At 43.6% G+C, this 27708-nt stretch overlaps 1 protein-coding gene across 1 annotated transcript; it reads right to left on the reverse strand.

Annotated features, from left to right (window-relative positions):
- Nucleotides 1–677: 677 nt before the first annotated feature.
- LOC115145826 (succinate--CoA ligase [ADP/GDP-forming] subunit alpha, mitochondrial-like) lies at nucleotides 678–27255 on the reverse strand. The gene is made up of 9 exons (XM_029687378.2): nucleotides 27091–27255; nucleotides 22969–23069; nucleotides 20946–21062; nucleotides 20603–20815; nucleotides 20376–20433; nucleotides 19461–19544; nucleotides 17821–17972; nucleotides 10376–10564; nucleotides 678–1053 (listed from the first exon to the last, which is right to left on the reverse strand). The coding sequence occupies exons 1-9, from the start codon at nucleotides 27122–27124 to the stop codon at nucleotides 1027–1029; spliced, it is 975 nt and encodes a 324-aa protein (XP_029543238.1). The 5' UTR covers nucleotides 27125–27255; the 3' UTR covers nucleotides 678–1026.
- Between the last annotated feature and the right edge of the window lie 453 nt (nucleotides 27256–27708).

Below are 27708 nucleotides of genomic sequence, written 5' to 3' on the forward strand. Positions count from 1 at the left end.
TGGTTGGTCACCTGCACTGACAAACAAGCCAATAAACCCCTCCACTGATTAATCTTATAACCAATCATATCAGATCTTTTCAGAGATGATCTGATTAGTCAAAAGACCAGTTAGTGGGGGGAAAAAATATCAGCTTCAAGAGGAGTTATGAAGTGTGAATTGAGAAGGAATTAGCATTTGTCTGATATTACATAATGACAAATGTAAAAACTGTATGAAGCAATGCAATTATACTGTAGGCCCAATAAAAGGCCTCCTACACACCACCTCTTCCAATGAGGCGAAGAGAAAATGTGTGCACATGCAAATCCCTTAATGGGTGACATGTCAGCTCGATTATAGCAAATCAAATCCCTGGATTGTATATCCTGCCTCCTAACTGGCCTCGCCAGGGAGTGACACTGCATGACGGGGGAGTGTGATTGGATGAATTTAGTTCAGTGGCGACCTTTTCAAATTGGGACAAAAGAAAAACATCTTCCAAATAAAGTCTAGTATTACATACCATTTTCAAACAGACATTGTTTTTAATGCTATTACACTGTAAAACTTAGCAGAACCACACATCATATGCACCCAATAATACCAGTGTGATAACGCTTCAACACAGTCATGCTAACCTGTGTGTGCGTGCAAAAGACAGCGAGACAAACATAAAAATGAGCCCACAACCAAAACCGTGTTCGAGATATTTTCTTATTCAGGTGTATAGCCAGTGAGAACAGACATTTTGATGGAATACTTGGTTACAGTAGGAGAGTGTAGTAGTAGAAAGACAACACAGGAACCAGATCACCTCGGTTACCTTGGCATTCCTCTGTTGTCAAACTAAACACATCAGAAGCTACCATAACAGATGCCAATAACTATCCTCTAAAAGACATGGTATCACATATTTAAAAGACATCAAGATATACTGATATATTTACTCTTTTGTGTAATGGTATGAATTCATAGCTGAAATCAAAAACATCTTAAAAACACTGCGTAGTGAGTGTGTATGGTAGTAGGGGCGCCTTTCCCCGTTTACAACATCTTCCTCTTCTCAAACTCCTGCGGAGAGAGGGACAGAACAAACAGGAGGGGGAAACAGGGGGAAGGAGAGGAAATCATTATTTATTCATGTGGATTCACAGTTTGTTTACATCTGGAAGCTACACGGGGTGGGGGATTGGAGGGGATGCTAGTAGACCCTGACAAGGCACTTCTTCCTGGGGAGGTGGGGGAAGGGATAACTTCGTCCCAAATGGCACCCCCATTCCCTACATAGGACTCGGGTCAAAAGTTGGGCACTATGGGTGCCATTTGGGATGTAGACAATCTCTCTCTCTCCACAGGGATTAATGAAGGAGATCTAGACAAATAACATTCAAAATCGTTATTTTGGATGCAAAGATAAATACCTTGCAAACCGAATAAGGCTATGCAAGGCTCATGTTCAGTGTGGAGTAGTCCATACACAGAAAACATGTATATTCACACCAAAGCATCAAGATCCATAGTCATATTATACGACAGTGAAAATAAGACGTAAAAGCACATAACCAAAAGGACGGAGAACATTAGACGGGATGTCGCCGTTTATTAAATATCAGCAGAGGAAGGACGATAAAACAAATACTCTCCTTCCCATCCTAGAATTCCCCCATGCTACAGAGGAAAAAGCTTCCTTTATGCAAATGTCATTTATCAGGACTGCAACACACATGCATGATGTTGCCCATTGGAAAATGCCTTACTTCCAAAATACCTGAATGTCTACTGCCACCAAGTGGTTGAAAATGTCTACTTCGGCTCAACGCCTCAACTTTGACAGAGTACTAGAGCAACTTGGCGGGCTGTGCGCGTGTTATCTAATGTAACACTCAGGAGTGTTAAGGGAAGACGCCCTTCAGTCTCACGCGGGGCGGATTAAGTGTATCTGTACGCGCCGATCAAGGCCGGGCCCTTGACTTTCTGTGAAAGAGAGAGAAGAGGGGGAAGGAGAAAGAGACCGGGGGATGAGCGGGGCTGTGTTAGGGCTTCTGACGGGAGTGCTGACATGGTGGCCACGAGGCTTCAGGCACTCTGATGGATGGAAGGAGGGAGAAGGGTGGAAGGTGGCACAAGGTCCACTCATAGTCCAGAGGGAGAATGATCGAGACTATTCTCTCTGCTACCGCACAGCAAGCAGTACCGATGCGCCAGGTCTGGAACTAATAGGACCCTGACCAGCTTCTACCTCTAAGCCATAAGACTAAATAGTTTACCAATAGCTACCCGGACTACCTGTATTGACACTTTTTGCACTAAATGCTTTTGACTCATCACATACGCTGCTATTGTTTATTACCTGTTTATTACCTATCCTGTTGCCTAGTCAATTCATCCGTACCTATATGTACATACAGTGGGGCAAAAAAGTATTTAGTCAGCCACCAATTGTGCAAGTTGTCCCACTTAAAAAGATGAGAGGCATGTAATGTTCATCATAGGTACACTTCAACTATGACAGACAAAATGAGAAAACAAATCCTGAAAAATCACAATGTAGGATTTTTTATGAATTTATTTGCAAATTATGGTGGAAAATAAGTATCATTACTCATTCTGTATTTATTCCTCGTTATTATTTTCAAAAATAAATATATATATATATATATATATATATATATACAGTGCCTTGCGAAAGTATTCGGCCCCCTTGAACTTTGCGACCTTTTGCCACATTTCAGGCTTCAAACATAAAGATATAAAACTGTATTTTTTTGTGAAGAATCAACAACAAGTGGGACACAATCATGAAGTGGAACAACATTTATTGGATATTTCAAACTTTTTTAACAAATCAAAAACTGAAAAATTGGGAGTGCAAAATTATTCAGCCCCTTTACTTTCAGTGCAGCAAACTCTCTCCAGAAGTTCAGTGAGGATCTCTGAATGATCCAATGTTGACCTAAATGACTAATGATGGTAAATACAATCCACCTGTGTGTAATCAAGTCTCCGTATAAATGCACCTGCACTGTGATAGTCTCAGAGGTCCGTTAAAAGCGCAGAGAGCATCATGAAGAACAAGGAACACACCAGGCAGGTCCGAGATACTGTTGTGAAGAAGTTTAAAGCCGGATTTGGATACAAAAAGATTTCCCAAGCTTTAAACATCCCAAGGAGCACTGTGCAAGCGATAATATTGAAATGGAAGGAGTATCAGACCACTGCAAATCTACCAAGACCTGGCCGTCCCTCTAAACCTTCAGCTCATACAAGGAGAAGACTGATCAGAGATGCAGCCAAGAGGCCCATGATCACTCTGGATGAACTGCAGAGATCTACAGCTGAGGTGGGAGACTCTGTCCATAGGACAACAATCAGTCGTATATTGCACAAATCTGGCCTTTATGGAAGAGTGGCAAGAAGAAAGCCATTTCTTAAAGATATCCATAAAAAGTGTCGTTTAAAGTTTGCCACAAGCCACCTGGGAGACACACCAAACATGTGGAAGAAGGTGCTCTGGTCAGATGAAACCAAAATTGAACTTTTTGGCAACAATGCAAAACGTTATGTTTGGCGTAAAAGCAACACAGCTCATCACACTGAACACACCATCCCCACTGTCAAACATGGTGGTGGCAGCATCATGGTTTGGGCCTGCTTTTCTTCAGCAGGGACAGGGAAGATGTTTAAATTGATGGGAAGATGGATGAAGCCAAATACAGGACCATTCTGGAAGAAAACCTGATGGAGTCTGCAAAAGACCTGAGACTGGGACGGAGATTTGTCTTCCAACAAGACAATGATCCAAAACATAAAGCAAAATCTACAATGGAATGGTTCAAAAATAAACATATTCAGGTGTTAGAATGGCCAAGTCAAAGTCCAGACCTGAATCCAATCGAGAATCTGTGAAAAGAACTGAAAACTGCTGTTCACAAATGCTCTCCATCCAACCTCACTGAGCTCGAGCTGTTTTGCAAGGAGGAATGGGAAAAAATTTCAGTCTCTCGATGTGCAAAACTGATAGACATACCCCAAGCGACTTACAGCTGTAATCGCAGCAAAAGGTGGCGCTACAAAGTATTAACTTAAGGGGGCTGAATAATTTTGCACGCCCAATTCTTCAGTTTTTGATTTGTTAAAAAAGTTTGAAATATCCAATAAATGTCGTACCACTTCATGATTGTGTCCCACTTGTTGTTGATTCTTCACAAAAAAATACAGTTTTATATCTTTATGTTTGAAGCCTGAAATGTGGCAAAAGGTCGCAAAGTTCAAGGGGGCCGAATACTTTCGCAAGGCACTGTGTATATATATATATATATATATAAATAAATGCATGGTTGGGAAGGACCTGTAAGTAAGCGTTTCAATGTTCGTCTACACTGGTTGTTTACGAAGCATGTGACAATTTGATTTGAAGAGGGCAAGGACAGAGGAGAAGGAGAAATAGTGCTTGCTTGAGATATGTATTTAAGCAGAGGGGAAACGACTTTATTGTTCATTTTTATATATTGATCCTTTATTTAACGAGGAAAGTCAGTTAAGAACTAATTCTTATTTACAATATGACGCTGGGCCAATTGTGCGCCACCCTATGGGACTCCCAATCACAGCCGGTTGTGATACAGCCTGTAAACCAAAGATGTAGAGTAAGAGGAACAGGAGAGAGAAAGAGATGTGATCGTCCTTGTGTGTGCGTCAAAGGTGCTCTATACCGGAAGAAGGGGAGAGGTGGAGCAAGATGAAGAGAGATGAGGGCAGGAGGAAGGAGAGAGGGAGTGATGAAGAGTGCTGGTGTGCAACAGGGACATTTTGTCAAGGGAGGCCATGAGAAAGAGTGAAAAACGGAGCAAGCAGCACACATGGGTGACTGGAGGTTTATGTGGGCTTGACACAGTCTGCCTTGAATGCTAGGTGGGTGGAGTTTGCACATTTGGGACTATTCTATCGGTGACATGCAAGTTTAATCTAGAGCATTTACAGTATTTGAAAGAAAACAAATACTTGAATCTAGGTGTGGACACAAGAAGAACTTCACCGACAAGCACAAACAAAACACTAGAGAGTTGGGCCTTGTACTGTACTGAGAGCTGAGCATGTTAAACCAAACCAAATTAATTACCCCCATCGGGCACTACTTTGTTTGTTTGCGCTGTTGTGTCGTGTGTATTATTACACCGATTACAGCAGCGCCAATGAGATTAACAGAGATGTATGAACACAAAATGGCTGGGAAATTAACAGGCCGGGAAATAGTTCAACATTACGCGCAATGATTCTGAATTAAAACGAAAACAGTGCCACCGCCGCGCAAATCAATAACTGGGTGTTTGGGTTTGCCACCCTGCGCTCGCTCGTAATGAAATAATAAGATGAATGGGTGTAATACAAGCTTGAACTTTTTATACGTCTTGTTAAAACCAGCTTCCTCCGGTGATAAATTGAAATATAGGCAGCAGCAGCAGCGTAGAAGAGTTGCCCGCCCCGGCATCAACAGCCATGGTTATTAATTCCCCCTCACCGGTGCCTTTTGTTTATTACGTATTAAAAAAGTTCAATCCACAAGTCCCACAACCTTACTTGTTAACGAACCCAAAGACTGAAAACAACATAAAAGGTTACTGTAAATTCATTGGGTTTTTTTCTACTTTTCTATGTCGAGATTAGGGTTAAACATTTTGGGGAATATTCAGAGGAAACTTTGTAGGAATTAACATGGAATATATGCAAATTAACTTTAATACCATTTAAATGTAGATGTTTTTTTGCATTTGATATACACTGCTCAAAAAAATAAAGGGAACACTTAAACAACACAATGTAACTCCAAGTCAATCACACTTCTGTGAAATCAAACTGTCCACTTAGGAAGCAACACTGATTGACAATACATTTCACATGCTGTTGTGCAAATGGAATAGACAACAGGTGGAAATTATAGGCAATTAGCAAGACACCCCCAATAAAGGAGTGGTTCTGCAGGTGGTGACCACAGACCAATTCTCAGTTCCTATGCTTCCTGGCTGATGTTTTGGTCACTTTTGAATGCTGGCGGTGCTTTCACTCTAGTAGTAGCATGAGACGGAGTCTACAACCCACACAAGTGGCTCAGGTAGTGCAGCTCATCCAGGATGGCACATCAATGCGAGCTGTGGCAAGAAGGTTTGCTGTGTCTGTCAGCGTAGTGTCCAGAGCATGGAGGCGCTACCAGGAGACAAGCCAGTACATCAGGAGACGTGGAGGAGACAATAGGAGGGCAACAACCCAGCAGCAGGACCGCTACCTCCGCCTTTGTGCAAGGAGGAGCAGGAGGAGCACTGCCAGAGCCCTGCAAAATTACCTCTAGCAGGCCACAAATGTGCATGTGTCTGCTCAAACGGTCAGAAACAGACTCCATGAGGGTGGTATGAGGGCCCGACATCCACAGGTGGGGGTTGTGCTTACAGCCCAACACCGTGCAGGACATTTGGCATTTGCCAGAGAACACCAAGATTGGCAAATTCGCCACTGGCGCCTTGTGCTCTTCACAGATGAAAGCAGGTTCACACTGAGCACGTGACAGACGTGACCGAGTCTGGAGACGCCGTGGAGAACGTTCTGCTGCCTGCAACATCCTCCAGCATGACCGGTTTGGCGGTGGGTCAGTCATGGTGTGGGGTGGCATTTCTTTGGGGGGCCGCACAGCCCTCCATGTGCTCGCCAGAGGTAGCCGGACTGCCATTAGGTACCGAGATGAGATCCTCAGACCCCTTGTGAGACCATATGCATGTGCGGTTGGCCCTGGGTTTCTCCTAATGCAAGACAATGCTAGACCCCATGTGGCTGGAGTGTGTCAGCAGTTCCTGTAAGAGGAAGGCATTGATGCTATGGACTGGCCCGCCCGTTCCCCAGACCTGAATCCAATTGAGCACATCATGTCTCGCTCCATCCACCAACGCCATGTTGCACCACAGACTGTCCAGGATTTGGCGGCTGTTTTAGTCCAGGTCTGGGAGGAGATCCCTCAGGAGACCATCCGCCACCTCATCAGGAGCATGCCCAGGCGTTGTAGGGAGGTCATACAGGCAGGTGGATGCCACACACACTACTGAGCCTCATTTAGACTTGTTTTAAGGACATTACATCAAAGTTGGATCAGCCTATAGTGTGGTTTTCCACTTTCATTTTGAGTGACTCCAAATCCAGACCTCCATGAGTTGATAAATTTGATTTCCATTGATAATTTGTGTGATTTTGTTGTCAGCACATTCAACTATGTAAAGAAATAAGTATTTAACAAGAATATTTAATTCATTCAGATCTAGGATGTGTTATTTTAGTGTTCCCTTGTTTTTTTTGAGCAGTGTATATACACACACCATATCACATGGAGACCTTTTACCTTATCATGAGTAGACATCATTGCAAATGATTAAAACAATTTAAATAAAAAATGATTTAGTTATGAATTGAACTTTAATTAAATGACTTCAGGAAACTAACAACATAAATATTGAATGATCCCCAATGATCCATCGCATCTCCCAAAAATGTTTTCAACATACATCTCTAAAATTAGTCTAGAAACTAAAGCTTTGGTTGTCTTCCTCTCGGGCTTCCGTGTCTTCTCCCTGGACATCCTCTGAACATCAGACTGAGGTGTCATCTTCACTGTCACTTTCCAACCTTGTGGAGGATGGCTCGTTGTCAGGCTCAAAAAGCCTCTAATTTTCCCGGATGGCCACCAATTTTTCAACCATTGTATTGGTCAGCCTGTTGCATGCTTTGTTGTGTGTGTTCCCAAACAAGGACCAGTTGCGCTCTGAGGCGGCTGATGTTGGTGGGATTTGGAGGATGATGGAGGCAAAAGGGGAAAGAGCCTCAGAACCATTAAGTCCCTTCCACCGGGGGACTGATGAGATATTATTAAACCTCCATCCCAAAGACCTTGCTTGGAAGCGTACTTCACCAGACTGCCAAGAACCTTGTCCTCATCCAGGCCATGGTGGCGAGACACGGTTGTGATGACACCATAGGCCTTGTTGATCTCTGCACCAGACAAGATGCTCTTGCCAGCATACTTGGAGTCCAATATGTACGCTGCGAAGTGTATGGGCTTCAGGCAGAAATCTTCACGCTTTTTGATGTATTTCAGAACTGCAGTTTCCTCTGCTTGGAACAACAGTGGGCAGTACGGATTTCTCTTCTTCCATCTGCAAGCAGAGTCTGAACATCAGATAGGATGGCATGGTCTCCCTCAATCCATGCAATGGCTACTGCTATAGGTTTCAGGCTGCTTTCTGCTCTCTCCCAAAATACATCATCCAGGAGGATCCTCTTGATGGGGCTGTCCATATTGGCAGACTTTGATATGGCCATTTCTTGGAGAGATTTTTTATTTTACCTTTATTTAACTAGGCAAGTCAGTTAAGAACAAATTCTTATTTTCAATGACGGCCTAGGAACAGTGGGTTAACTGCCTGTTCAGGGGCAGAATGACAGATTTGTACCATGTCAGCTCGGGGATTTGAACTTGCAGCCTTCCGGTTACTAGTCCAACGCTCTAACCACTAGGCTACCCTGCCTTGCCCTCCAGGAGAATGACAAACATGATGACAACACCACCCCAACGGGTGTTGCTGGGCAGCTTCAATGCGGTGCTCTTATTTTTCTCACTTTGCTTGGTGAGGTAGATTGCTGCAATAAATCTTGATGATCCTTCACAAAACTAACCATTTCCTTGGCTCTCTTGTAGAGTGTATCCATTGTTTTCAGTGCCATGATGTCCTTGAGGAGCAGATTCAAAGAATGAGCAGCACAGCAAATGGGTGTGATGTGAGGGTAGGACTCCTCCACTTTAGACCGAGCAGCCTTCATGTTCACAGCATTGTCTGTCACCAGTGCAAATACATTCTGTGGTCCAATGTCATTGATGACTGCCTTCAGCTCATTGGCAATGTAGAGACCAGTGTGTCTGTTGTCCCTTGTGCCTGTGCTCTTGTAGAATACTGTTTGAGGGGTGGAGATGTGGTTAATTATTCCTTACCCACGGACATTCGACCACCCATCAGAGATGATTGCAATTACAGTCTGCTTTCTCTATGAATTGCTTGACCTTCACTTGAACTCCAGCAAATTAGTAGATAAAGCATGTCTCTGGTTGGAGGGTTGTATGCTGGGCAAAGAACATTCAGAAATCTCTTCCAATACACATTGCCTGTGAGCATCAGAGGCTAACCAGTTGCATACACAGCTCGTGTAAGACATTCATCAGCATTTCTCTGACTATGTTCCTCCAATGAGTAAAATAAAAACTTCTGACTCATGGAGGACCATAAGCTGTTGCTATTGATAAGGTGTCTGATTCATCATTTTCACGTCGAATGGATGTAGAGGGACTTTTGTCAGAGGTTGCTTGTTGTGAACGCTGAGGGGAACTTGATGCACTTGGACAGACTCTGCATCTTTGTTGCATTCTTCACATCTACATTAGCTGCAGTGAAATGTCTCCACACATCAGATAGTGCCCGTGGCATTTTCCTTTAAAGAAAAAAATGAGTAAAAATAAAAACAAATAAAACATGTATCTGTACATGGAATTGTATCTAACTGCTTAACCATCTATCTTACAAAGGAGTTGTTTAGAAATGAAACATGCATGGAAACAGGTGAATTAACACTCAGTTAGCAGGCTCAAGCAACCCACTTGGTAGCAAAAACTAACTAGCAGAAACTGTTAACAAGTTAGAAATGATTTAAACACTTTGGTGTATGCTACTATTTACTAGTTAACAAAAAAATAATGTCATATCAAATATATTCACCCCACCCAGTATTGTAATCAAAACTTACCAGAAAACATGTAGTCCTTGGCTCAGACAGTGTCGTGGTGTGGGCTCAATAGCATCTCATTAGTGTGCAAGATCTTGAGAATCAGCTGTACATGTGATGCACTGCACATGTGATGGAAAAATGCACTGTGCATGCAGATGTTTGGAATTCCATTGACTTGGGGACAGTAAACAAAATATGCCACAAGACCCATAACTGCCTTTTGTATCACACAATTAAAATGTTATGTTATAAGCTAACGGTTTTGATGAATTTAAGCAAAATCCCCCAAATTCCCAGGCTTAACGTCCCATGGAATATTTCATGAAGAATTTCCAGAAATTCTTTGCAACCCTAGTCGAGATTGTTTTTAGTATATTTGAGGGAAGAGGAAAAGTTGGGATGTGGGACTAAAGCGACCAAAGTAACCCTTTTGCCGTCCTCCCCCAGCTATGGGAGAATGGTAGTCCGTCGCGGCACTGAATGTTATTTATCTATCGCTACGGGTCTCACCCATAGAGTTGGCTAGAGGGCTCGAGTCATGGTAAAGATAGATTAGCTCTTTAATACATCTCTCTAATCTCACCTTGAACATGGTGCTGCCCAGTTGAGCCGGGGACATGCTGACCACAACGCCCGCCTGCTGTAGGGCGGAAATCTTCTCTTTGGCTCCACCCTTGCCCCCTGCGATGATGGCACCGGCGTGACCCATCCTACGGCCTGGCGGGGCAGTGAGCCCGGCGATGAAAGACACCACGGGCTTGGCATTCGTTCCCTGGGGGGAGAAGGAGACAGCCTCAGTCATACTTGTGTTCTCAGACAAATAACAGAGTAGACATTCCAAAACAAAAGACATTGTCTTCCTATTAACAGACCCTCAAATAGGTATTCCTAGAACAATCTTATTTTATTATTAAAATAAAAGGACAGTAAATGTTATATTCACATTCATGCCAATACTCTATTACATGCTCTGTCCAGATGTGTGTGAAAGAGTCAATGAGACCATTTAATTGCATAGGCAGATACACACCCTCTACACCCCTCCCTGCCATTTCACATGATCTCATTCTCGCAGAAGCAGGTTATTAGTCACGCGGACACTGATTAGCTCTGGCCCTGTCCACTCAGCTCGTCCTGATGGAGGCTAAATTCAACAGTTGAGATAGTCTTCCAGCGCTTGGCGGGAAGGGAGAGCGAGCTAATATTTCACACTCCGGAATAACATCGTATAGGAGATGAAAGACAGGCTTGTTCATTAGGGCATGCTTAGGAAAACTTTTCGAATTAGGTAGCGAAAATGTGCGTTTCCTATTCGACCAGGTACTGTAGTAGCCACCCATTTCAGTATTTTTTTTGCCAAATGAACACAAGCCAGGCCTCTCTTCAGACACTCCTCAGGTACTTGCCTTGTGATAAGGCTCTCCTTCCATCTTTTTCTCCCTCATACCCTCTCCTTCAGATGAGAGTTAACACGGCGTGTAGAACAAACTGGCCGACAAGCCAGGAAAGGTGGTCCTCCTGCTTAAGTCTTTACTTCCCTGCTACCATTTCAGCGCATGCTTTCTAAATGGAACCCTACTGAAACTGGCAGGCATGTACAGCAAGACCACTGCCCGACGACCGCTATTCATTTCAACATGCTTGAAGACACTGCATAATTGTTTAAGCGGAGCAGCCAATCCGCTCGTCTCTCGGGCCAAGAAAATGAATTTGTTAAAAAAAATGTTTTTAAAAACCTGACTAACAATGTACAGTATTAACAAGGCTCATGGCTCTGAAAGCAAAATGTTCATTAAACGGGGGAATATGACTGCAATCAAGGGGGGAAAAAAAGGTACCGGGAGGATACTAATTAGTCGAGGTGAATGTTTCCTCTTGTAAGGTGGCTCAACATTTTTTCCTCTGAATGGGTCAGAACGAGGGTGGCCATGCCTTTTCCTAAAGACTGACCTTCCTGCAGGCTTTTGTTCCACACCTGATTCTACTACTTAGCTGCTTTTCAAGACCTTGACTAGCTGAAGTACGGCTGTAGCAAAAGCCTGAACACCCAGTAGCTCTCCAGGAGGGGTGGCCACGTCTGTTTTAGAATCTCTATTCACAAAGCATCCCTGTCTATACAATCTTATTCATTATGGTCAACAAGGCAAAACTGATCCTGGATCAGCACTCCTACTTACTTAAGACACTTTATGAATGCAGGCCCAATGCTGTTCTTCTAGCTAGGCCCTAAACACTCCAGTTCAGGCTCTCGCTTGTCCCATCCTAATGAATTCACAGCTTTGACAAACAAACCACCCCCTGTGTGAATCAACTTTTAAAACCAACCTGAACAAGTTAGGCTGTAATTAGTCAATTAATCTTCATCTTCCCTCAGAGAAGTCGGAGCATAATAAGAGAAGTCGAAATAGCATTTGAAAGTTCCCACCGCCTTTGTCCTACATTGTTAACCTTAAGAGATCTATTACTTTAATAATGGAACTAAAGAGAAGGAGTAGGTCGTTTCAGTTCATATATAAGGAAATCAGTCAATTGAAATTAATTAGGCCATAATCTATGGATTTCACATGACTGGGAAAACAGATCTGCATCGGTTGGTCACAGATGCCTCATGCAGTGCAACACATTTCCTTTGCATAGAGTTGATCAGGCTGTTACACGTCGATCCAGAGCATCCCAAACGTGCTCAATGGGTAACATGTCTAGTGAGTATGCAGGCCATGGAAGAAATGGGACATTTTCAGCTACCAGAAATTGATCCTTGCGACATGGGGCTGTGCATTATGCTGAAACATGAGGTGATGGCGGCAGATGAATGGCACAACAATGGGCCTCAGGATCTCATCACGGTATCTCTAATTCAGCTCATGAAACATGGGACCAAAACTTAACATGTTGACTTTATATTTTTATTCAGTATACTAAAACAGACCAGGTTGGCAAGCAGCACACAGAGTTAGAGGAATAGTTTTTCTATGTAGGCTAATGACCTCTAAAGTGTGTACTAATTTTAGCTCTGCGAAATTAAAAACATCAGAGCAACTTTTTGGTGCAAAGATCTCCCTTTCAAAGCCCCTCTTTTGTAAATTAGTTGTCTATTTTTATACATCGCATTTTTTGTTAAGCATATTTTATGTCAAGTGTAACACTTTTAATAAAGACCGATTTGACTCAAGCACGACAATTTGATCTTCATCCCCTAGACTTAAATCGTGTACAAGTGGTCACCAAACGGTCGATCGCAATCTTCAAGGTATTTCTAGTCGATCACCAAACTTTTCTGTAGAAAGGCCAATAAAGGCGTGCTTTTATTTCTTGCGCTGTTGGTTGTAGGTGCACTTCATTCAGAAGCCTTAAGCATCAGGTAGGCAAAGTGTTCCTATTTTTAACCATTTCATTTGTTTCAAATCATCGTGCCTACGGCTTCCAGAGCCCCGGCCACAGCAAAGTTTGATACTAGCCTACGTGAGATTTCATAACTTTTAAAATAATGACCAGAGGGAGACTATCAAAGAATACAGCGAAGAGCGGTTGTTATTATGAGTGAATTTATGTTAAGTTATTCAGCACTGTCAACACTCTATTCAATACCATTACAAAACATAAAACACACTTCTCCCTACTTCCACTCGCGCTGCAATGAATGAGTAGCCAAGTCTATCAATAGCCCTCCATTTTCATTAGTCTGTTTTAATAGAGGAATATTTTCACTTTCTCTGGTCATAGGAACAACATGAATTTTTGCATGAGGCAGATGCATTGCGACTTGAGATTCACCATCAGGTGGAAGCTGGTGTCCCCTTTCTGATTAGTCTAACCCGGAGGAAAGGAAGGAGAGAGAGCGGGGATCTTGAGAGGAGGACCCTCCGCTGATTTCTCCCTCCCTCAGCTGAGACTAATGCGGTGTTCAAAACAACTGGGAAATCGGAAATCTCAGACTTCCGTGCTTTCAAGAATGGTTTTGAACAGTGATCCAACTCAGAGCTCTAGAAAGATGCCTGAATTCTGACTTTCCGATCTGAAGATCACAGACGTCATGATTTGACCACCCCCCCAGTTGTCTTAAAAAGAACCATGACAGCAGTAAAATAAAAAAAGATCATTCTTTACATTTATGCTCAGCTGTGCCTCACAAGTGCTACACCGACTGATCTATAAGTCTGTGGAGAAAGAGATCATTTTTGAAATATCTAGCTATGGCATACCAATGTCTAGCTACTGGTAATGGCATACCAATGTGATATTATATTCTACTTTTCGAGTCACAAATGGCACCCTATTCCCTACAGTGTCATTGTATTGTACTATTCATGTACGATTCCCTTAAGTGTCTGAAAATATGCCTAGCCGATCTTATGACGAATTAGTGTCAAATAAATGTATGTGTGTGCCTGTTGTAGATACAGAAATTCAATACAGTTAATATTTGTGTTAGGGTTGGGCGGTATCCAGATTTCCATACCGTCATATGGTATTACTGGAAGTGCACACAGTGGATGCCATTTCTAAATAAATAAATGGATGTATTTTTTATGGGCAAAAAAAAACATAGGCAACATGGATCTTGATCCATAAGGGGATTGACTGTCGCTGTAACCAATAATCTTCCTCTTGCCATCTAGCCACTTAGCTAGCAAACCAAATGCATAGATGGAGCCCTGAGCTAGATATAATGTATTAGGCAAATAGATAGTTTTAACATTATAGTTTTCTGAAAAACCTGGAAATTCTGGGAAAGCTACTGACATTTTGCAACCCTAGAAAATAACATGTCTGAAGCATGGAATTGTTCTGAGTCAAACTAAAGAGAGGAACATAATTTTGGGTCTGGCTTTGCATTCAGTGTTTCCGTTTCTCAACGTTGACAGAACAGCAACTCAGATAAAACAATTTCAGGCTTTGGTTAAACTGCTGCCTCTGGTGTTCAATGCTCGGCACACACACACTCAACTTTCAGAGAACTACCCGCCGCTTTCAAATGGGCTTTTCATGCATGTTGGTGTCACGGTCTCTGGTTGTCAACACTTTGGATGATTGGTTGACCCGGTTTGTACATGAGGAAGGGAGAGAGAGTGGCTGCGTCCCAAATGGCACCCTAAGCCCCATGTGGCGTACTACTTTTGACATGGGCCCAAAGGGCTCTAGTCAAAAGATGTACGCTATTAGGAAATATAGAGTCATTTTGGCCTCAGCCAAAGAGTTGAGAGATTTACATGCATTAGGGCAGCTGAAAGCACATACAATTACATTTTTCAGCTGCTGAACACCTGACAGACAGACACACACACACACACACGTATTTTCTCAATCAAAATTCTGTGTCTTGACAAATCTAGAGGGTAAAACACACACTTGGCAATAACTGTTGTTGAAAGGCACTTTTCAAGCCTTGCATAATTCACCATCCATGCTCCAAAGATCAGTCTCTCCCACACCTGCCTGGAATGAGTGTGTCAATCAAAGGTGTGTGCTGTATTCTGCACCATGAACCCTAACTGGAAGTACATTCAGTTAACTTCCTAACTGGAAGTAAACACTCTACTCCTATTCCCCAGGCGCTCTCTTTTGATGACTTCTGTAACCGTAATAGCCTTGGTTTCATGCATGTTAACATTAGAAGCCTCCTCCCTAAGTTTGTTTTATTCATTGCTTTAGCATACTCTACCAACCCAGATGTTCTAGCCGTGTCTGAATCCTGGCTTAGGAAGACCAACAAAAATTCTGAAATCTTCATCCCTAACTACAACATTTTCAGACAAGATAGAACGGCCAAACGGGGCAGTGTTGCAATCTACTGCAAAGATAGCCTGCAAAGTTCTGTCCTACTATCCAGGTCAGTACCCAAAGAATGTGAACTTCTACTTTTAAAAATCCACCTCTCTAAAAACAAGTCTCTCACTGTTGCCGCCTGATATAGACCTCCCTCTGCCCTCAGCTGTGCTCTGGACACCATATGTGAACTGAAACATGCTTAACACCCCAGCCATCCTACAATCTAAGCTTGATGCCCTCAATCTTACACAAATGATCAATGAACCTACCAGGTACCACCCCAAAGCCGTAAACACTGGCACCCTCAAAGATATCATCCTAACCAACTTGCCTTCTAAATACACCACCTCCTCCTCTCAGCGATCACTGCCTCATTGCATCCGTAATGGGTCAGCGGTCAAACAACCTCCACTCATCACTGTCAAATGCTCCCTGAAACTCTTTAGCGAGCAGGCCTTTCTAATCACCATCTTAAATAAGCATGCCCCATTCAAGAAATGTAGAATCAGGAACAGATATGGCCCTTGGTTCTCTCCAGACATGACTGCCCTTAACCAACACAAAAACATCCTATGGCGTTCTGCAATAGCATCGAACAGCCCCCGTGATATGCAACTTTTCAGGGAAGCTAGAAACCAATATACACAGGCAGCTAGAAAAGCCAAGGCTAGCTTTTTTAAGCAGAAACTTGCTTCCTGCAACACAAACTCAAAAAAGTTCTGGGACACTGTAAAGTCCATGGATAATAAGAACACCTCCTCCCAGCTGCCCACTGCACTGAAGATAGGAAACACTGTCACCACCAATAAATCCACGATAATTGAGAATTTCAATAAGCATTTTTCTACGGCTGGCCATGCTTTCCACCTGGCTACCCCTATCCCGGTCAACAACTCGCCCAAGCCTTCCCCATTTCTCCTTCTCCTAAATCCAGTCAGCTGATGTTCTGAAAGAGCTGCAAAATCTGGACCCCTACAAATCAGCCTGGCTAGACAATCTGGACCCTTTCTAAAATGATCTGCCGAAATTGTTGCCACCCCTATTACTAGCCTGTTCAACCTCTCTTTCGTGTCGTCTGAGATTCCCAAAGAGATTCGTTGGCTGGCCCTCGCTACATACTCGTCGCCAAACCCACTGGCTCCAGGTCATCTACAAGACCCTGCTAGGTAAAGTCCCCCTTATGTCAACTCGCTGGTCACCATAGCAGCACCCACCTGTAGCACGCGCTCCAGCAGGTATCTCTCTCTGGTCACCCCCAAAACCAATTCTTCCTTTGGCCGCCTCTCCTTCCAGTTCTCTGCTGCCAATGACTGGAACTACAAAAATCTCTGAAACTGGAAATATTTGTCTCCCTCACTAGCTTTAAGCTCCAGCTGTCAGAGCAGCTCACAGATTACTGCACCTGTACATAGCCCATCTATAATTTAGCCCAAACAACTACCTCTCCTCCTACTGTATTTATTTATTTTGCTCCTTTGCATTTCTCTCTCTACCTTGCACATTCTTCCACTCTACCATTCCTGTGTTTTACTTGCTATATTGTATTTACTTCGCCTTTTCTTTTGCCTTTACCTCCCTTATCTCACCTCATCTGCTCACATTGTATATAGACTTATTTTTTCTGCTGTATTATTGACAATGTTGTTTGTTTTACTCCATGTGTAACTCTGTTGTTGTATGTGTCGAACTGCTTTGCTTTATCTTGGCCAGGTCGCAATTGTAAATGAGAACTTGTTCTCAACTTGCCTACCTGGTTCAATAAAGGTGAAATAAAACAAATACAAATGTTTAAACATGCACTATAGCTCACAGCTCACACCCTCAGCCTGTCCAGAATCCCAAGATCCATTAGCAGTATGTCTTACTATACTTGAGGACTTTTGGGGACCAACAAATGACTCCCATTCAAAATCCTATTTTCCTTAACACCCAACCCTAACCTTAAAATTGCCTTTTTACAAGTAAAGGACCGGCAAAATGTCCTCACTTCTCTGTATTTAAGTTAGTTTAGCATTCTTGTGAGCACTTCTGGTACTCACAAGTATAGTGAAACATGTCCACCCACCCACTCACACATTTTGGAACTGGGGGCTCGGAGTGGGACTTCCCGAGGGGGTCGTCGGAATCAAAGAGATGAAAGGGAGTACCTGACAGAACTACACTCGTCGTTCAAAAAGGGTCTGGATGATTCACAAAAGTACTGGTGGATCATTGGCAAAGTGTTAACAGTCTGGTAGCAGTGTGGGTCTCTCCTCTTACAGAGTTGTGCTGTTTGAGGTAATCGGCAGCGTTCTCCTCGGCGTTGCCTCCGATCTCTCCGATCAAGATGATGCCCTCCGTCTTAGGGTCCTGCAGGAATACCTCCAGGCAGTCAATGAAGTCTGTCCCATTGAAGGGGTCCCCGCCAATGCCTGAACAAAAACCATTAGAAATCACTGTTACGCTGCTTATATCCATAAGATGAATGTCAGACCTGACCGAAGGCATAGAGTACCATGTACTCATCATTTTTTAGGTTGAATTGGTTTTATGTGTGACTTAGAAAGTGTTCTGGTTGCAGTAAAAATAACTACACTTAGTGCACAAAAGATTAGGAGCGCTTTCTTAAAATTGTGTTGCACCCCCTTTTGCCCTCAGAACAGCCTCAACTCATCAGGGCATGGACTCTACAAGGCGTCGAAAGCGTTCCACACTGATGCTGGCCGATGTTGACTCCAACGCGTCCCACAGTTGTGTCAAGTTGGCTGGTTATCCTTTGGGTGGTGGGCCATTCTTGATGCACACGAGAAACTGTTGAGCATAAAAAACCCAGCAGTGCTGCAGTTCTTGACAAACCGGTGTGCCTGGCACTTACTACCACAACCCGTTCAAAAAAAATATTGTCTTGCCAATTCACCCTCTGAACGGCACACATGCACAATCCAAGAAATAATCAATCAAATTGTATGAGTCACATGCGCCGAATACAACAGGTGGACAACGACCCAAAGCATACTTCCAAAGATATGGAAAAATAGTTTACGGACAACAAAGTCAAGGTATTGGAGTCAGGACCTCAGACTGGGGCGAAGGTTCACCTTCCAACAGGACAACAACCCTAAGCACACAGCAAATACAATGCAGTAGTTGCTTCGGGACAAGTCTCCGAATGTCCTTGAGTGGCCCAGCCAGAGGGCTGACTTGAACCCGATCAAAAATCTCTGGAGACCTGAAAATAGCAACGCTCCCCATCCAACCTGACAGAGCTTGAGAGGATCTGCAGAGAAGAATGGGAGAAACTCCCCAAATACAGGTGTGCCAAGTTTGTAGCGTCACACCCATGAAGACTCAATTCTGTAATCGCAGCCAAAGGTGCTGTAACAAAGGGTCTGAATTCTTATGTAAATGTGTCATTATGGTGTATCGTGTGTAGATTGATGAGGGGAAAAAAATATATCAATTATAATAAATTTTTAATAAGGCTGTAATGTAACAAAATGTGGAAAAGGTCAAGGGGTCTGAAATCTTTCCGAAGGCACAGTATTTTGTCTATACCAGGGATGGGCAACTGGCGGCCCTTTTTGTAGGCCCGTGGAAAAATCTCTGCGCCCCATGGCAAAGTGTAGAATTGCATGAAATTACTCTTAAAACTTCAGATTTTTCTCTCTGCCGTCAAGAGGGGAGAAAACTATTTCAGTTAGTGAAATTGTGTTGTTTGAAATTTTCCTTAGGGCTCTCAAAAAGGCTAGGGCCGGCTTTGACTGCATGGGTGGGTACACAGAACCACTGAGGCCCCTCATAATCGGAGGCCCCTCATGATCAGTTCAGAGGTTTTAGTGGCCCCCACCCCCATCAAAGTTACTAATCCCTGGTCTATACATTTGCAGTATGTGTATATCATAACGTTCAGTCCCACGTACCGATGCAGAGAGACTGTCCCAGGCCAACTTGTGTAGTCTGGTGAACAGCTTCATATGTGAGAGTTCCCGATCTAGAGACAATGCCTGACAGAAAAACAAAATACCTTTATTTCACACTGGTGCCAACACAGTTCCCTTTTCTGTCAGTAGATAAGGAGAGACTGAGGACAAGTTCCAATTCTCTTAACATGCATCCTTCCTTCTTCTTGAGAGGTAAGGAAGAAGGATGCATTTTTATTTATTTATTTATTATTTATTATTTATTTTTTAAGTATGGGTGCACCCCAAATTGCACCATCTTCCCTACTTTTGACTGGAGCCCCAGGGACTATTGTAAACAGGGTTGCATTGGAGACACAGACACTGTATGCCTTCGCAATGAGCAGCAAGTGGTGTAGGATGTCTGTGCAGCGATGCAGCTCCCCAGCAGTCACTACACCAGTAGAGGTTGGTGGGAGGAGCTATAGGAGGACAGGTTCATTGTAATGACTGGAATGGAACAAAAGGAACAGAGTCAAGCATGTGGTTTCCATATGTTTTGACACCGTTCCATTTATTCCATTCCAGACAGACATTACAATGAGCCCGTCCTCCTATAGCACCTCCCACCAGCCTCCAATGCACCTGGAGAAACATTTGCTATGGCTGTTTCTGCTGCCTACAGGGCTAAAGTGAAGAAAAGAAACTGCTTGGATGCTCGCTGAGCGACTTTCATTAATAGCCACATGGGCAGAGGTCCTTTCTCCCTCTCACAATTCAACTGCACGCATGTAATTTTGGAGACTGAATCAAGTATTGTAGGATCACTAACTTACTGTTAACTTTCCATCACAGAACAAGATGTTGGTGTGTCAGCATTATGACACAGCTGCCAAGTAAAAGCAGATTTTATTCAATGCTTCAAAAATATCTCACCAATCCTCCCTTTCTTGTGAATGTGGCCCGGCATGATCCCGATCTTGCATTCTCCCGGCTGCAAAATAGGAAATCACAAAGTTAACACCAAGAGAGTGCGTGTGTGTTCTAGCCTCTTACGTTGACCACTCTAAAGCAGTTGCAGCCAATGAGGCAGGTAGCGCCCTGGCACAGCAGCTTGTATGTGTGTATACTACATACCAGTGTGTATATGTGTATATTCTTACATTAATAACGCCGGGGCAGTTGGGGCCGATGAGGCGCGTGGTGCTCTGGCGCAACAGCTTGTGTTTGACCTTGACCATGTCCTGCTGGGGGATGCCCTCTGTGATGCACACCACCAGGGGCATGCCAGCGTCGATGGCCTCCATGATGGCAGCACCCGCGAACGGAGGGGGCACGTAGATCACTGTGGCCTCGGCCCCGGTGCCCTCTCTCGCCTGGAGGTGTGGGACATGGTGAATTTAGGGCTTGCTATTCATCAATGTATGTATTTAATTTCTTAACCAGGCAAGTTAGTTCAGAACCAGTTCACTTTTAGGGAAACACAAATAGTGGAACACATTTAACCTCCTTGACAGAGTTGAAGACAGGCACGCCAAGGTGTGTCCTCCCCCCCTTGCCGGGGGACACGCCACCGACTAGCCGGGAGCCATAGTCGATTGCCTGCTGACTGTGAAACGTCCCCTAGAGGGGGAGAGAAAGAGGAAGAGTCAGAGAGAATCAGCAAGTCCCAATCGTTTCTCTTGACCTTAGCCAGCTTCAATGTTTGATTGCAGATCTGCAAGATGGAAGCAATATTGTGAAGTTCCTTCAGTTCAAAGGGTTCGGGCCAAGGGGAAAGGGTAGGGAGGGAGCAGCCGACAGTGTGTGATGGATGGAGAGGGGAATTGTCCCAGTCACTGGCGGCACCATCCGCCAACCTTGAGATATCATTAAAGCCAGGTAGTGGGGAATGAGAAGAACAGGCCTGCCATCCACCATTAATCAACTGGGCAGAATGGTGTCCGGTGCCCGCAGAGGGAGGGGGCATAGGAATCAAGCTGACATGGGTGGGCACACAGACACCACCAGCATATTAAGACTAGGTACATCAGCAGGTAAATCAATGACTATGTGAATGGGGGTCTCCGAGAGGAGATTTGGTACATGGTATTTTACGGTGTCTGTCACTTAGTATCCCATTGACCTAAATGCATGACTAAGAGAACATTCAACTTAAGTGTAAGTTAGGATTCACCTGTAAGTGAAAGGGGCTTAGGTTGGCATCACATTCAATCAGTTTGAATCCAACCCAGGCACACTAAATGACCAGAATCAAATGGCATCATGTCTCTGTATTTCTTGAGGTCATCAATAAAAAAAATCAAACACAGTCCCACCTTCACTTTTTCAGGGGCATTGAATCCAATAATGTGTTGTAATATAATAATATTATGAATATTCAACCTGCCAAGTTGCATCAGCCTTCTCAGTTAATAATTACAGAGGCTGTTAAGAAACGCTATAGATAAGCGGCTGAGGGCCAACTACGACACGTCCAAACCAATGACCCTAAAGTTAAAACTATAATTACCAGCAGTAAAGAGAAAGGAAAGACTGAGCCAGCAATTTTTTCCCCTCGCAACGCAGATATCTTTTCATTTCAATACTTCTTCCATTCTCCAGACTCATCTTTTTTTACTCCCTCTGTTCATTTATAAACGCAACGTGCACCGTCTGCTCACTTTGCCCTTTCCCCCCGTTGGTGGCGGTCCTAACTATCATCCACTAATGAAAGGGCAATGAATTTGAAGTATATGGCTTGATAAGCAAACCATAGATGAAAGTCGGTGTGCAGCAGCAGCAGCGACACTTGAGTCATTGCTCAGCCCTTTCTAATTAGCATGAGTGTTCATTAAGAAGAACTATATTTAATAACACTATGTTAAGTCGAAGAGTTGTTGGAGAGGAGGGGGACGGTCATTAACCTACAAGGTGAAAGAGGAGAGAGGTTTTCGCTTGTGGGACAATGACGCCGACACTCTTCTTTTGACTTTGACAGAGATCTTCCATCCTCATCCAAGGCAATATTGTGGAATGAGATTATGGGGTCATTTAACGACAACTCGTTGTCTGTGGATAAGGTGCTCAGTTGCAGATAGCTAGCTACTGTTTGCTGCTTCATTTTAAAAAAAAATTTTTTTACTTTAATATTTTTTTTTACTCAATGTAACATCGCAAATTCAAATCCTTAGCTAGTGGGTACAGTTGGTTCTTTTTAAATCTCTATGCCTACATGCTCCTCTGACAACTTTGTCAATTAATGTTTTGGGAAGATTATTGAGCTGTTTTGACTCTGCACAGGCAGATCTTCAACAATGTCTGTTGACAGTGAAACAATAACCCAATCAGGGTTGTGTTCATTCGGCACCAAACGGATGAAAGCAGATTGAGACAGGGAGGGACTACCTGGACTTGTCTTATAGGAAACGCACATTTTCAATCATTTCAGTTGCAAAAGTTAAGATTTCCTTTGAGTACCGTAATGAATACAACCCAGTTGAATGCAGAAAGCAGCCAGTGTCGGCTGGGTGTTGTGTAGCATACACACCTGCTTCCCAGTGAAGCCTTGGCAAATGACCTTGGTGTCTTTGTCAATGTAGAGGTGCTTCCTTGAAGCAGTATAACAGTTCCTTACCCCATTTTGCTGCACTGCAAATGGAGACAGAAGGAGAGGAAAGTGAGACCACACACAGGTGAGATTTCCAAAAAACATGTCCTCCGCATTTAACCCAACCCCTGAATCAGAGAGGTGCGGGGGACTTAATTGACATCATCGGCGCCTGGGTTAACTACCTTGCTCTGGGGCAGAAAGAAAGATTTTTTATCTTGTCAGCTCCGTGACTCGATCCAGCAACCTTTTGGTTACTGGCCCAACGCTCCAACCCGCCAAGAGAAGCTTATGAATTGCATTAGTATGTGCAGTTCTGTATGGCAGTCATGGTGAGATTATTATTTCACAAAAGGCCGGTTATAAATAAGGGGAAAGAAACAAATTACCATGAATGTGTAATCTACATACGTGTGAGATTCTGGAAAAATTGAGAAAAAAATATATATCTGCTATTTGGCAAGGAAAGCTTGCTAGAACAGAGGGCAACAAAATGTCAATACAGGATTAAGATTGAATCCTACTACACCGGCTCTGACTCATCGGATGTGGCAGGTCTTGAAAACTGTTACGGACTACAAAGGGAAACCCACTGCGAGTGGCCCAGTGACGCGAGCCTACTAGACGAGCTACATGCCTTTTATGCTCGTGTCGAGGCAAACAACACTGAAGCATACATGAGAGCACCAGCTGTGATGGATGACTCCGTTGAAACACTCTCGTTAGCCAATGTGAGCAAGACCTTTAAACAGGTCAACATTCACAAAGCCGCAGGGCCAGACAGATTACCAGGACGTTTACTCAAAGCATGCATGGACCAACTGTCAAGTGTCTTCACTGACATTTTCAACCTCTCCCCGACTTAGTCTGTAATAACTACACGTTTCAAGCAGACCACCATAGTCCCTGTGCCCAAGGAACCAAAGGTAACCTGCCTAAATGATTACCACCCTGTAGCACTCACGTCTGTAGCCATGAAGTGTTTTGAAAGGCTGGTCATGGCTCACATCAACAGCATCCTCCCAGACCCACTCCAAATTGCATACCGCCCCATCAGAGCCACAGATGACGCAATCTCTATTGCACTCAACACTTCCCTTTCCCACCTGGACAAAAAGAACACCTATGTGAGAATGCTGTTCATTGACTACAGCTCAATGTTCAACACCATAGTGCCCACGAAGCTCATCACTAAGCTAAGGACCCTGGGACTAAACACCTCGCTCTGCAACTGGATCCTGGACCGCCCCCAGGTGGTAAGGGTAGGCAACAACACATCTGCTACGCTGATCCTCAACACTGGCGCCACTCAGGGGTGTGTGCTTAGTCCCCTCCTGTACTCCCTGTTCACACACACAACTGCATGGCCAAACAACTCCAACACCATCATTACGTTTGCTGACGACACAACAGTGGTAGGCCTGATCACTGAAAATGATGAGACAGCCTAAGGGAGGAGGTCAGAGACCTGGCTGTGTGGTGCCAGGACAACAACCTCTCCCTCAATGTGAGCAAGACAAAGGAGCTGATTGTGGACTATCGGAAAATGCCAGCCAAACTGCCCCCATTAACATCGCGGGACTATAGTGGAGCGGGTTTAGAGCTTCAAGTTCCTTTGTGTCCACATCAACAAACTAACATGGTCCAAGCACACCAACACAGTCGTGAAGAGGGCACGACAAAGCCTATTCCCCCTCAGGAGACTGAAAGGATTTGGCACGGGTCCTCAGATCCTCAAAAGGTTCTACAGCTGCACCATTGAGAGCATCCTGACGGGTTGCATCACTGCCTGGTATGGCAACTGCTCGGCCTCCGACCGCATGACAGTACAGAGGGTAGTGCGTACGGCCCAGTAAATCACTGGGGCCAAGCTTCCTGCTATCCAGGACCTCTATACCAAGTAACTTTAGTTAAGTGAACAATTTCTTAAATTAAGGTACACTAAAGATAAGCTTCTTTCAGTGAAGTAACTGGTAGCTTGGTTAACTCTTTTCAGAGTACTTCTAAACAGCTTCTACCCCCAAGCCATAAGCCTCTTGAACATCTAATTAAATGGGTTAAGTAAAGTTCCTTTCTTTTTCGGCAATACTGCATCAGGCCTGTCTACCCTCACAACAGTGGTAGGCTTGATTACCAACAACGACGAGACGGCCTACAGGGAGGAGGTGAGGGCCCTCGGAGTGTGGTGTCAGGAAAATAACCTCACACTCAACGTCAACAAAACTAAGGAGATTATTGTGGACTTCAGGAAACAGCAGAGGGAACACCCCCCTATCCACATCGATGGAACAGTAGTGGAGAGGGTAGTAAGTTAAGTTCCTCGGCATACACATCACAGACAAACTGAATTGGTCCACTCACACAGACAGCATCGTGAAGAAGGCGCAGCAGCGCCTCTTCAACCTCAGGAGGCTGAAGAAATTTGGCTCGTCACCAAAAGCACTCACAAACTTCTACAGATGCACAATCGAGAGCATCCTGGCGGGCTGTATCACCGCCTGGTACGGCAACTGCTCCGCCCACAACCGTAAGGCTCTCCAGAGGGTAGTGAGGTCTGCACAACGCATCACCGGGGGCAAACTACCTGCCCTCCAGGACACCTACACCACCCGATGTTACAGGAAGGCCATAAAGATCATCAAGTACAACAACCACCTGAGCCACTGCCTGTTCACCCCGCTATCATCCAGAAGGCGAGGTCAGTACAGGTGCATCAAAGCTGGGACCGAGAGACTGAAAAACAGCTTCTATCTCAAGGCCATCAGACTGTTAAACAGCCACCACTAACATTGAGTGGCTGCTGCCAACACACTGACTCAACTCCAGCCACTTTAATAATGGGAATTGATGGGAAATTATGTAAAATATATCACTAGCCACTTTAAACAATGCTACCTAATATAATGTTACTTACCCTACATTATTCATCTCATATGCATACGTATATACTGTACTCTATATCATCGACTGCATCCTTATGTAATACATGTATCACTAGCCACTTTAAACTATGCCACTTTGTTTACATACTCATCTCATATGTATATACTGTACTCGATACCATCTACTGTATCTTGCCTATGCTGCTCTGTACCATCACTCATTCATACATCTTTATGTACATATTCTTTATCCCCTTACACTGTGTATAAGACAGTAGTTTTGGAATTGTTAGTTAGATTACTTGTTGGTTATTACTGCATTGTCGGAACTAGAAGCACAAGCATTTCGCTACACTCGCATTAACATCTGCTAACCATGTGTATGTGACAAATAAAATTTGATTTGATTTGATTCTCACTTTAAAACATCGTTTGTGTTTAATAGGCTAAATCACACATTCTGATAACATATCATCCCAAAGTGATCTGTTCGTGCAATTTGTAGTCTGACATTTGAGATTTCATATGATCATTTTTTCCCACGAAGTAGTTTGGATGTAGTGAACTACTTTTTCAAAGTAACTAAGTTTAAGTAAAGTAAACAATTTCTTAAATGAAGGTACACTAAAACTATGCTCCTTTCAGTCAAATAATTGGTAGCTTGGTTAACTCTTTTCAGAGTACTAGTACTATAGTTTCCCCCAACACAGTAACCAACAGCCTGTAGCTACTTCCCATATAAAGAGATAACGTTGTAAATCACAAATTGAAAGCTTTACTAACGCTAGCTGTTTGTAACGTTACAATACAATGGGGGAGTAACGTTAGGTAGCATTAGCTTACCAAGTGCCCAGCTAACGTTACATGACAGTTCCGTTATAGTATAGCTAACTACATGCCCTACTCTCATTTAAAGAATTGACACGCTAAATATAAAGCCTTAAGGACAAGCACGGTCAAAGTTCAGTAGTTCGGACTGTGTGGCCTGGAAATTGATGCGCTATCTATCAGCATGCTAAAACAGTTAGCCAGTAATAGAGGCCCTTGCGTTGCTTGCCATGGCTACCCTTTGAGCAAGAAACCCCAAATTCCGTCCAAAACGTGCTCCGTGAAGCACTTCATTTAGCAGAACCTAAACAGTTTAAAGACTAGAGGAGAACACATATGTTGTTGTACTTACAGAGCAGCCGGGCAAACAACCTACTATTCGACATCTTCGGTCATTCACCAATGACACCGGAGGCTACGGACCTACACGTAAAAGGCAAAGGGCTGACTACAAATATGCCCAACTAATAAAACGTACTGCAAACGTTTTTGAATTTGTTCAACCGAGATACCAATTTCACTATGTGGTTATTATACCTATTATTTAAGTCGCTGACAAAAATAGTACAACCAGTGAGATGGAAATTTCTCCAGGCAAAAGATTCAAGGTTGGCTTTAAAACAGCAAAGAATTCTGGAAAGTGGAGTTCAAACTTTCATCAACAACTCGGATGAGGCTTGCATGCCTCAAACACTAAAGTGCCTGTTATGCCCATCATAGAAAACCCGAAGGGTAAAATCTGCTATGGAAATGTGATTCTTACACTGAACAAAAATATTCAAGAAACATGAAAACATTTCTACGTTTTTACTGAGTTACAGTTCATATAAGTCAATTGAAATGAATTCAGTAGGCCGTAATCTATGGATTTCACATAATATAAGCCAATTAAGCAGACACTTTTATCCAATGCGACTTACAGTCATGCATGCATACATTTTAAGTATGGGTGGGAATCAAAGCCACACTC

This window comes from Oncorhynchus nerka, linkage group LG18 (genome assembly GCF_034236695.1).
Source record: "Oncorhynchus nerka isolate Pitt River linkage group LG18, Oner_Uvic_2.0, whole genome shotgun sequence".
Lineage (NCBI taxonomy): Eukaryota > Metazoa > Chordata > Actinopteri > Salmoniformes > Salmonidae > Oncorhynchus > Oncorhynchus nerka.